At 38.7% G+C, this 12,246-nt stretch overlaps 1 protein-coding gene across 5 annotated transcripts in view; it reads right to left on the reverse strand.

The window, feature by feature from the left end:
* The window catches only part of CNTN5 (contactin 5), a 661,195-nt gene that overhangs the window by 150,408 nt on the left and 498,541 nt on the right, over positions 1-12,246 (reverse strand). For all 5 annotated transcript variants that reach the window (XM_054164542.1, XM_054164541.1, XM_054164544.1 and 2 more), the window contains one exon: positions 5,238-5,340. In XM_054164542.1, coding sequence (XP_054020517.1) covers positions 5,238-5,340 — 103 coding nt within the window. The remainder of the gene's footprint in view (positions 1-5,237; positions 5,341-12,246) is intronic.

Here is a 12,246-nt window from a genome sequence, read left to right on the forward strand (position 1 = left end):
ATTTCAGGGATTTTAAACACTGAATTGAACATTGTAAACATTGAAAATTGATTGGCAGTTCATTGTGTCAAAAGAAACGTGATTTCTTGTTTGCAAGCCACTAGATTCCATTCCCTTGTGTGACTTAAATATGTGTAACTTCACCTCAGGTTTGCTTCACTTTAATTCATTTAGAAACAAGAATTTAAAATGGGCTATCATCTGAGTCCCTGCAAGCCATACTACAGATGGGGAGAATGTTTATGACTGAGCAATAAATCTGTCCAAAACAAAGTTTGCAATAGAATTATTAAAGCAACATTAAATATAACAGCATGAGCAATGCTTCTATCATAGCAGAATCATCATAAATCAAGCAATAAAAGGAAGTCAATATCTCTATTTTGTTCTTATCTTTAACTATGACTGTTTCACAATAAAGCTATAGTCTTGACCCTAGTAAAGTGAAATAAACTACAATTTGAGAGAATATGGATATACTATATAGATGTTACTATTGTACAGAAATAGCAGGAGCATGAAACAGTCTCTAAAAAACGAAGAAAAAGAAGCATGTGAGTTGTAATAAAATTTCTCTGACAGAATCAATCTCTATTGATTCTTTTGATTAAAATCTCAATGTGCTGATCTATGCTGTTATAACATAACCAGAGTGGGGAAAAAAAAAAAAAAAGGAATGCATAAAACTTAAATATTATTTATTTTTTTTAGCAAAACAATCCCTTTCAGCAATCTACATGGCCCAGGGAACCTATTTTGAAACAAAGATTGAAAACTTTGGTAACCTACAAGTACAGCAACAGCCCACATCCTCCAATTTGCTCTAATGCAAAATAAAATCTGATTAAACACTAAAAATTGGCTGTTGGCAATATAATAACACAAACTGTATACTTTTTTCTTATCTATCTATCTATATGTGAGCATTTTGCAATTAGTGCTGTTCTGTGATTTGTGCTGGATATTAACAGGGGCCCATTTTCATTGTTTTTATAGCCATGTTCACAGTATCACAGTATCATTAAGGTTGGAAAAGACCTCAAAGATCATCAAGTCCAACCTGTCACCACAGACCTCATGACTAGACCATGGCACCAAGTGCCACATCCAATCCCCTCTTGAACACCTCCAGGGACGGTGACTCCACCACCTCCCTGGGCAGCCCAATCCAATGACAAACAACTCTCTTGGTGAAGAACTTTCTCCTCACCTTGAGCCTAAACCTCCCCTGGTGCAGCTTGAGACTGTGTCCTCTTGTTCTGGTGCTGGTTGCCTGGGAGAACAGACCAATCCCCTCCTGGCTACATCCTCCCTTCAGGCAGTTGTAGAGAGCAATGAGGTCTCCCCTGAGCCTCCTTTACTCCAGGCTAAACAATCCCAGCTCCCTCAGCCTCTCCTCATAGGGCTTGTGCTCAAAGCCTCTCCCCAGCCTTGTTGCCCTTCTCTGGACACGTTCAAGTGTCTCAATGTCCTTCTCAAACTGAGGGGCCCAGAACTGGACACAGTACTCAAGGTGTGGCCTAACCAATGCAGAGTCCAGGGGCACAATGACTTCCCTGCTCCTGCTGGCCACACTATTCCTAATGCAGGCTAGGATGCCGTTGGCCTTCTTAGCCACCTGGGCACACTGCTGGCTCATGTTTAGGTGGCTGTCAATCAGCATCCCCAGGTCCCTCTCTGGGAACTCTTCAGCCACTCTGACCCCAGCCTGTAGCTCTGCATGGGGTTGCCGTGGCCAAAGTGCAGCATCCGGCACGTGGACTTGTTGAATGCCATCCCATTGTACTCCGCTCATCTTCACTGTCACATCCATACAACAATTGTGTTTCAATTACTTCTGTTTCATAGATATAATAAATTTCCTTTGAACACCCAGTCTGTCAAGAATTCTGTTATACCTTGGCAGTAAATCATGGATACATGCAGTGTTTTATTAGGCTGTGACTGATGGTCATTATAAGCAGCATATCAATAACATAGTTTAGAGTTATTTCACTCCTGCATTATTTTGAATTCTTTAGCAACAGCAAAGTCTATTTTTAATTGGCATCATTAACACGATATTTTCGCCTGTAACTGGATCAGCTACATATTGCCTGAGTCAAGATAAAATTCTTCACATAGAATTTCTGTCTGTCAAGGAATTAAGTTGATTTTAGTTTGGAGACAAAAGCTCTCTATTTCTTTATTTGTTTTTTTTTTTTTTAATTCCTACAGCCATGTTGACTAGCAGTTCTGAATAAACACTATTAACAAATCATTCATCTGTAACTGAAGACAAGGCTCCTTCTGGAGTATTTGCCAAATGCCTGCTTCAGGAAATCTCTCTGGAATGTCTGCTATTCTCATCGTTACAGTGGAGAGAGAAGAGTAAGTCCTCTAAACAGCTAAATTAAAGCATGAGAAAAACAGCAGTACACTGGTTTTGAGATTGTAATAACTTCTCTGTTATTCACAATAAGAATTTAAACCACCAAATCACAAAATTATTTACAATACAAAATTATTGCCCATTGGAATGGGCTGCCCAGGGAGGTGGTGGAGTCGCCATCACTGGAGGTGTTTAGGAAGAGACTGGATGGGGTACTTGGTGCCATGGATTAGTTGATTAGATAGTGTTGGATGATAGGTTGGACTCGATGATCTTGAAGGTTTCTTAACCTTGTCTATTCCATTCCATTCCATTCCATTCTATTCTATTCTATTCTATTCTATTCTATTCTATTCTATTCTATTCTATTCTATTCTATTCTATTCCAAAACGCTGAACAAATTAGTTGATGATTCAGTTTCATAAGGAGGACCCATGGCAGTGTAACAAGAAAAAATCCTTACAAGCCATCAGAAATAAGGGATAGGTACAAAAAAATTGAAAACAATAAAAATTAATAGAAAATCTGGTGCATTTCTCCCTCCCACTTCAGCCCCCAAGTTTCAAACGAGGCCTGAAATGTCATTCATGTAATTATTACCACACCAGGTTGAAAGCAATTTCAACTCAGCTGATTTGATTGTTCATTAATGGCTGCAAAAAGAAGATAAGGAATGTGCATGGTAAAAATAGCTACCCATTACAATAGCAGCAAATGAGGTCAGCTTATTAGATAACCTTAAATTCCTTCATCGTTCAGGTGTTTTTGGTTTTTTTCCTTTATTAGAGGTTAACATCAAATATGAGCATGGAAACAAGGTAAGTAAAGTTTTTCCTGTCAGCCTTCACCTTCCTTACATGGCTCCAAATACTGACTGACTCTTTTTGAGGCAATTTAATAAGTCACAGGGTGCTTATGAGGGAAGGTATCAGTATCTGTGTTTCTTGCCTGTCGGCAATGGTTGCACAGGACACGCGGCATATCTCCTCTTCACCGGAAAGTGACAGTTGACTTGTAATCTGTCAGTGCTGCAATTTAATTCCACCAAAATGAAGAAAACAAGAACTAACATGTTGATCACTGCTTCAGCTATAGCCAAGAGTCTAAAAGTACCTTGTTGCAAACTACTGATGTGACAGAAAATTGGTTAGCGCTGCAACAGGAGAGAGCCTGGAGCCACTAGCCTCTACAGAACAGTCCTTTCCCTCATATATTTCAGCATTTCATGGAATCTCTACATTTATTGCTTTTCTATCTTCTCTAATGCACCTTTATTTTTACTATATAAAATGTAAGACTTGTGTTTTACCCTACAGAATTTCTCCCCTTGTATTTGCTTTTCAAACTACAGTTCAATGTTTTACTGTTTATATTTGTGTTGGGAATGCTTTTGCAAAAGCCACTACCATTGTCTAACAGCTCCATGCATGCCAGCTATGGTCACCCACTTTTTGCTTGTACTAGTCTGGCTGTGCTCTGGTTCTTCTTTAACCTCACTGGTCCTAAATAGATACAACAGAACAAGAGGACACAGTCTCAAGCTGTGCCAGGGGAGGTTTAGGCTGGATGTTAGGAAGAAGTTCTTCACAGAAAGAGTGATTGGCCATTGGAATGTGCTGCCCAGGGAGGTGGTGGAGTCACCATCACTGGAGGTGTTTAAGAGGAGGCTGGATGAGGCACTTGGTGCCATGGTTTAGTTGATTAGATGGTGTTGGATGATAGGTTGGACTCAATGATCTCAAAGTTCTTTTCCAATCTGGTTAATTCAATTCAATTAATCCAATCCAATCCAATCCAATCCAATCCAATCCAATCCAATCCTATTCTATTCTATTCTATTCAATGTACTCTGTCAAAATTTCTCTGTAACTATTTATGAATACTTTCTCTTGACATGTTCACTGAGAGTATCTGGATGTTGGTCAAACAGGAAAAACAGGCCAAAAGAGAAGCAAAATTAATCACATCTCATCCAACCTGTAAATTCGTCAGAGAAAAATCTTAAACCCAAATCTGAACAGTGACCAGTGACATATGAAGGTCAACATTGTTATAAAAACATTTTAAAAGTCCTCTCAGGTAGTAGAGACAGGCTTTGAAAGGTTTCCCTGGAAAACCTGGCTGATGAGTAAGCTGGAATGGTGATCCTCAGGAAAATAGATGAATGTCTCAAAACTCCTTTCCTGTTGTGTATTCTTCCTAACCAGATAAAGAAGTAGGAAGAATTGGTATGGAAGATATGGTACTGTGGCAGTTTAGGCTGGGTGCCTCCTGTTACTGCCACATAACTTACACCTCCTGTGTCCCAAGTGTCCAACACAGTAAGGTGGACACAGGAAACAGTGTATTTCATACCCATAAATCCTGTGCCTTATAAATCCATCTGCAAAGTGATTCTCTTCCTCTTTCTTCCCTCTCTGCTCCCATGGGAGATGCTCCCTGTTGGGCAATGGTGGGGGTTTATCTCAAGGTCTCGTAGGCCAGGCCAGACCTAATGCCAGGAGGAGAAGGGGGGAGGCAATCTCAGACCTGGCCAGCCTGAGACTAGATTAGCAGTGTGGGGGGAGGAAAGAGCCCTGGAGGCTTTTGGGTAGACCCTCAAGTAAGGAGAAGGGAAGTGTTGGGGGGCCTTTGGGTGTACATTACTTTTCATTTTGACAGAGAGTCTCTTACCTTGAATGAATTACTGTCCACAGAAATGTCTGGGCAGGGAATTCATAATTGGCAACTTTGTCAATGATTACTTTGAGTGTGCAGTAAGGACTGTCTATGAAAATGAAATCCAGCGAAAAAATGAAACCACAAATTAAGCATGTCACATCTTTATAAACAATGATTTCTAATTAAGAAAATAATTGTACTTACTTGCCAAGTGCAAAACACTCCATCTTAACAGTACTTCCTCTTGCAGCTGTTACTGTGTAAGGAAAATGGACTTCAATTTTTGGTTCATATTCCCCCATCACACCTGGAAAATAAGGGATGTTTACAATATGAAGCATCATCAGTTTTCGATTTGTTGAGAGTCTCACAGAAAAACCCTGTGGCTTCCTTTTTGAACCTGCTCAGCAGTGAAGCTAGTAATTGATGAGATAGCCTTGCTTGATCTCATATGCTCAGCTCAGGTCCAATACACAGTCTGAAATGCTCTCCAGGGCTACCAGCCGTGAGCTTAAGAAAATGGATTTGTTTTCTCAAACATGAGTTAATGATTACATTGTGAGAAATTAAAGCAGGCAATCAGTTTTAGAAGGGTTTACCAGTGTGGTGACAATTAGGAAAAATAAATCAACAGATCATGCTGTGTTTAAACGAGGACCTTCTGAGCCCAGCAAGAAAAACTTGTTTCATTTTCAGTGACACTTTTAATTTGGGAGATGATACATTTCATCAGGATAACATCCTTAGTTCTGTAAGATACAACTAGAAAAACTTCCAGGAATGCAAAAAATATAAACACTGAAATTGACAGAGTTATCTGGAATTTGCTGTGGCATGACTGGCAGCTTTGGAAAATGATGAGAGTTTAGCAAATATATAATGAGAAGGGATGAGAAAAAGGTGTTGCAAGGTGATTGTTTAGCCAGGAGAAGAGGAGGCTCAGGGATGACCTTATTGCCCTCTACAACTACCTGAAAGCTGGTTGTACCCAGGAAGGGGTTGGCCTCTTCTCCCAGGCAACCAGCACCAGAACAAGGGGACACAGTCTCAAGCTGTGCCAGGGGAAGTTTAGGCTTGAGGTGAGGAGAAAGTTCTTCACTGAGTGAGTCATTCGTCATTGAATGGGCTGCCTAGAGAGGTGGTGGAGTCACCGTCCCTGGAGGTGTTCAAGAGGAGATTGGACGTGGCACTTGGTGCCATGGTCTAGTCATGAGTTCTGTGGTGACAGGTTGGACTCAATGATCTTCGAGGTCTCTTCCAACCTTAGTGATACTGTGATACTGTGAATGCTTGGATTTGATGTGACTTGAAAGCAATACCAAAATCAACATGGCAGGAGAAGAATATGACCCTAACAGCTGGGGTGAGTTAGAAGATGAGCTATGAGATAGAAGATGAGCTATGAGAGTAAGTAATATTCAGGAACTAAAATCTACAAAGTAAGAATTCTTACAAAGTATGAATTATTCAGATCGTTAGATGAGGAAAACTGAATAAAATCTGACTTGGGGAGGCTGTGCAATAAACAAAGTCAGGGCAGCAATCAAATTGTAGTCAATTAAAATTTCCCCTAACCTGCGCTAAAATAATTTCTAGATTCATTTAGCATAAAAAATATATTCCCACTGGCTTGTACTGTGTCAATAAATTTCATCATTTAATTATGCCCCTTATGACTTCTTTTACTGTTTACTGGGGATTATTTTTTTGGTGAGTATTAATACCAGTTTCTGATTCATCTCAGTCAAGTAATTCATAATTTTCTATCTGTCATTTCCCATTTTAGCTGTCTTTTACAGACAAAAAACACCCCTCATCTATTAATCCCTTTGTACAGTGAACCTTTAACAAAACTTGTGACCATTCCTAGTGCCCATGTTGCACTGCTTCAAATTCCATGCTGTCATTTTGAGATGGCAAGATGAGAAACACACACTAATATTGAAGGATTTTGTTTGGTTTTGTTTTGTTGCTTGTATGTGTTTGCGCTCGTGTGTGTGTTTGGTTTGGTTTGGTTTCCTATGGGTTTGGTTTGATTTGGTCTGTTCCTTGTTGCTTTCCTCATGATTCAGTTCTATTTGCCTTTTTTACTCTTGAGCTGATATTAATCCAAAATGGTACACTAATCACTTTACTGATAATGTAAATAGAAGTATTATATTTCTAGGCTTAGGTATTACATAGTATTGTACTGGGTGACTTTATCTATCACATATACAATCTATTACCAAGTTAACCTTTTGTAGGTCTTCATAGTTAGTTTTAATTTAACTATCCTTAATATTTTTATGTCAGCAACCTTTTTTAGCTCTGTGTTCATTTCCTTTCCAGTTCATTTATGTATTCCATATCTCAAGCAAGTATTCTGTGGCTTGACTAATAATCCCCCAGTTCTCCAGTCTGATCAGATACTTCTCCAACATGGGGATGCTTTTACTCTGTTGTTAATCCAAAATGGGGCTGTCTTTGACAGCCTTTGATGAGTGATCCTTTCAAGAGCTATTTAAAATGAAAGCCTTACCTTGACCATTCCTACTCATTCTTTCAGACTCCTAAGGAAACACACAGAGATTGAAGCATGACCTCCTTCATAAACGCTGTGTTGATGATATACGACTGTATGATAAGATTAGCGTATGGTTATGTGAGAAATACAATATGTTTTTATGAAAACACTTGACACACAAGTTAGATTACTGGCCTGTAGTTCCTCAGCTGTGCCTAGGAGTCCCTTTTACAAAAAAAAAAAACCCACAGCTTTTCTACTCACACTCCTTCTAGCCCTGAGGCACAACAAAGGAAAACATATCATCCTGCTTCCTTCCAAATATGAGTTTGGCCTTGGGGATTTGCTACTATTTCTAATGTCAGTATTTCTTCTATTGAAACTTCAATTACAAGAATTTCAGTCTTGATAGGGGAACCTCCCTAAGTTCTCTTGTACTGAACACTACTAAAAATAGCTCTGTTAGGTTTCATGGTGGAGACATAGTCCTGAGCTGCTCATTTTAGATTTCTGGCATCTGCTGACTGCACATATTTGCTAATTCAATGAATTTAAACAATGGCTGGGTGGGTTTTGGGTTTTGTGTAAGACATTGTTTCTGAACATCATTGTGTTGAATTGTCATGTGCTCTTCAGGATTTGCCTTTTAGTAGCAGGATTATTCTTGCCTTTAAAATAATACAGTACTTAGGAACAAAACTGAGAGGCAATATTACCTTTCAGATCTTATGTTTTTGACTTATAATAGCTCCCTATAGTGAGTACAGTCTATAAGAGTATTGTATCAAGCCAACATTTCATATTACTAATGAAACTCTAATCTAGTAATACTTTGTACCACATCCTGTTCTTCTGAGTTATTGTTACAATAGCAAGCAGTATGTCTACAGCAACTGGCAGAAAAATGAACAAAAATTACTGATTAGTTGGTGTCCCTATGAAAGACAGGAAACAACCCAGTTATTACAAAAGGATATTTTTCATCTTTATTATTTATGATATTTAAGAGCAAGAAAGCCATTACAATTGCAAAGGCAAGATGGGAATTATCGAGGCCCTATCTTCCCACATTACTCTTGTAATTGCTTTGCTATGGTTATTGCACCTCCAGGCTCTTTATCTTTCCCTGTTTCTGTTTTGATCACTATGAATCACTAGTAGTAAAACAACCACCATCTGCATTTTCATCAAGATTTTTGTTTATTTGTATCAAGTGCTAAAAGAAACCTGAACTTCAAGGAAATATTGATGCCTTGAGTTATATGCATTAGAATCAACCTCTCCCAGCCTATATACATGACTCTCTTTCAGCAGTTTGGTGAAGGCCATTAAAAATTATCTCAGTCATTTTTATTTCCATTTATCAAATATGAAATATAACAATAAATAACATTGATCAGCACAGAAGAAAAATATGATGCACGATTTTCAAGAGGCTAACACACCACAGAGCTCGTATGGTCTAAGAACAGAGGACCAGAGAGCCATTGTCAACCTTCCTGTGCTCTTTCTTCACATGAAAATACTGCCTTTTGCCAATTTGTTCCTAGGATGACCCCCATAATTCAGTTTTACTTAGATTGATTAGTAACTGTTCCTTTCATATGAATGTGCTGAATTAGTCACAGCTATGAAACAAACCTCTTCAAAATAAATTGAATGTACTAGGTCTTGAAATTTTCTCTGGGATTTAAAAAGTGCTTAGAAGCCAAATTTGCTTTTTTAGTTAATCTTATCCCTGGGCTTTATTCTGACACAAGCCATCTCACCTTGCGTATCCCAGTCTCTGAGTCTCTGCCTATTCAGTGTGTATGAGGAGAGCTCTACACATTTCTGTCCAGTCAGGGTCTTCCCTGGCTGGGTGCAGTTAGAATAGAATAGAATAGAATAAACCAGATTGGAAGAGACCTTCAAGATCATCGTGTCCAACCTATCATCCAACACCACCTAATCAATTAAACCATGCAACCAAGCACCCTATCAAGTCTCCTTCTGAATACCTCCAGTGATGGCGACTCCACCACCTCCCTGGGCAGCCCATTCCAATGGGCAATCACTCTCTCTGTGTAGAACTTCCTCCTAACCTCCAGCCTAAACCTCCCCTGGCACAGCCTGAGACTGTGTCCTCTTGTTCTGGTGCTGGTTGCCTGGGAGAAGAGACCAACCTCTGCCTGTCTACAACCTCCCTTCAGGTAGTTGTAGAGAGCAATAGCATCACCCCTGAGCCTCCTCTTCTCCAGGCTAAGCAGCCCCAGCTCCCTCAGTCTCTCCTCACAGGGCTTGTGTTCCAAGCCCCTCACCAACTTTGTTGCCATGAAGGATGAAACACTACTAAACCTTCTTTTATGTCTCTGATTACTGAAAAAGGCACGGATTCGAATGACTGAATGTAGCTCAGGACTAAGCACAGCTTGACTTTATACAAATTAATTGGCTTGTTAGTCACACAGGCAGAAATGGAGCTCGATATTTATAGAAGAGATGATTCCTCCATTTTTATTTTTATAACAATGCAATTATCACAGAGCAATTATTACAGGCTATCAACTCAAATAAAAAAAAATCATCATAAAATCAGGTTTAATTTTAATAAATGTTTTAATTTTCAAAAGTTGTTACTCTGACTTGGCTGCAAAGCTGTGACTTCAATTCGAACTGCCACTACCCAAGGTGTCATATAAAATCTTAGCTACTTTATTGTCTAGAATTTATTTTTCCATCAAAAAAAAAAATAAAGAGAGAAGACACAATTCACTAAATCACAGTACCGTGATAAACACTGATGGTGAGGTGCTTATATACCATAGGAATAGATTCAATAAAATTTCAAACATTTACAGATATTGCTGCATATAAAAGTGTTTACATTATCCCCTGTGGGCCATTTAATGGAAATGCAGAGTGAAGTAAAAGCAAGATCAGTCAGTCAGTCCTTTCAGCTAAGAACGAACGAAAGAGCTACAGACAGTGAATCAGGCATTACTGCTTTGAAAATGACTGCTCTACCTCTTCATTTAGCCTCCCACTCCATGACTTTTACAATGTTAAATGAGGAATGTAAAAAAAAATTGCAAGTCTATTACTGTATCTACACAAGACATTTTGCCATCATGCTGGAAAAAATACATAAATCAGAGTTCAGAGACATCATGAAGCATCATCTTAATCCAGCTGTGTAGAGGATAACGATTTTATTCCATTAGCCTTCCAGATATTAACCAGTCTCTTGAATATCCTGGAACATAAGAGTTGAGTTTCAAACTGTTTAAGCAGTTTAACTTACTGCAGAAACTAATTTTCAATGCAACAAATGATAGGCAATACTTGAATAAGTGGCTGCTAAGCTTTTAAGACAGCAGCCAGCATAAATAGAACATTCCTGGCTGAACATCACCAGAGTGCTAGGCAGAAAAGGGAAACCTAAGATTGCCTATACTGAGGAGAAAGACTTGACTTTATTAGAAAAAGCCTCCACTGTGCTCTAATCAAAAAATTATTGGAAATTCTCATTAGTTTGGACATTCCTCTCAGTTTCTGGGAAACTTCTTGAGGAGTGATGAACTTGTCCTGTTACAGAAGAATTTTCTAATAGTTTTACAGATCAGAAATTTGGTTTCTCACCAAATTGTAACTATTATCTTTTGCATGAATATATATCCGAGGTAAAGAGAATTTTGAGTAAGACAGTGTGGCAGTAATATCTATATGCAATTTCTTCTGTCAGTAATCTGTGATTCAAACTAAGGTTGTCTATCATGTGACTCCTTTTTTTGTGACAAATTAATATTTAGCATTTTCCCTGAAGATCTGCATCATTAACTGTCCCCAGATATTTATTTGGAAGATAAAACTTTAGAATAGAATAGAATAGAATAGAATAGAATAGAATAGAATAGAATAGAATAGAATAGAATAGAATAGAATAGAATAGAATAGAATTAACCAGGTTGGAAAAGACCTTTGAGATCATTGAGTCCAACCTATCACCCAACACTATCTAATCAACTAAACCATGGCACTAAGCACCCCATCCATTCTTAAACAGCTTCTTAAATACCTCCAACGATGGTGACTCCACCACCTCCCTGGGCAGTACATTCCAATGGCAAATCGCTCTTTCTGGGAAGAAGTTCTTCCTAACATCCAGCCTAAACTTCCCCTGATGCAGCTTGAGACTGTGTCCTCTTGTTCTGGTGCTGGTTGCCTGGGAGAAGAGACCAACCTCTGCCTGTCTACAACCCCCCTTCAGGTAGTTGTAGACAGCAATAAGGTCCACTGTAAGCCTCCTCTTCTCCAGGCTAAGCAGCCACAGCACAAGCCATATTAATTAAAATATAAGGATGATACCCATCATTACATTCTAAACTCTGTCTAGAAAGTCCTTTCTAGAAATAGTATTCTATTCTGAAACATTAAAAAAATTCTTGATAACTAAGAAATGTCATGTATGTACACACATGATAGCTTTTTACCTCTCTTAAACAGTGAATACAATTAAACCCACTACATTTTCAGTTCTAAGTGGATGTGTTATGACTGAAGTGAAGGGATCTGGGGCCAAGCACTAAGGACACAAAAGCAATGAGATAAAATCAGAGTAAGCAGTAAGAGGACACCAGTGCCATTTTTTCTAGTTCTTCAAACAAGAGCCCCAAATTTCTTATCCACACTTTAGGTTGCAGAGATCTCTGTTTACCTGTGTTTGAA

The sequence above is a fragment of the Dryobates pubescens genome, chromosome 10 (genome assembly GCF_014839835.1).
Source record: "Dryobates pubescens isolate bDryPub1 chromosome 10, bDryPub1.pri, whole genome shotgun sequence".
Lineage (NCBI taxonomy): Eukaryota > Metazoa > Chordata > Aves > Piciformes > Picidae > Dryobates > Dryobates pubescens.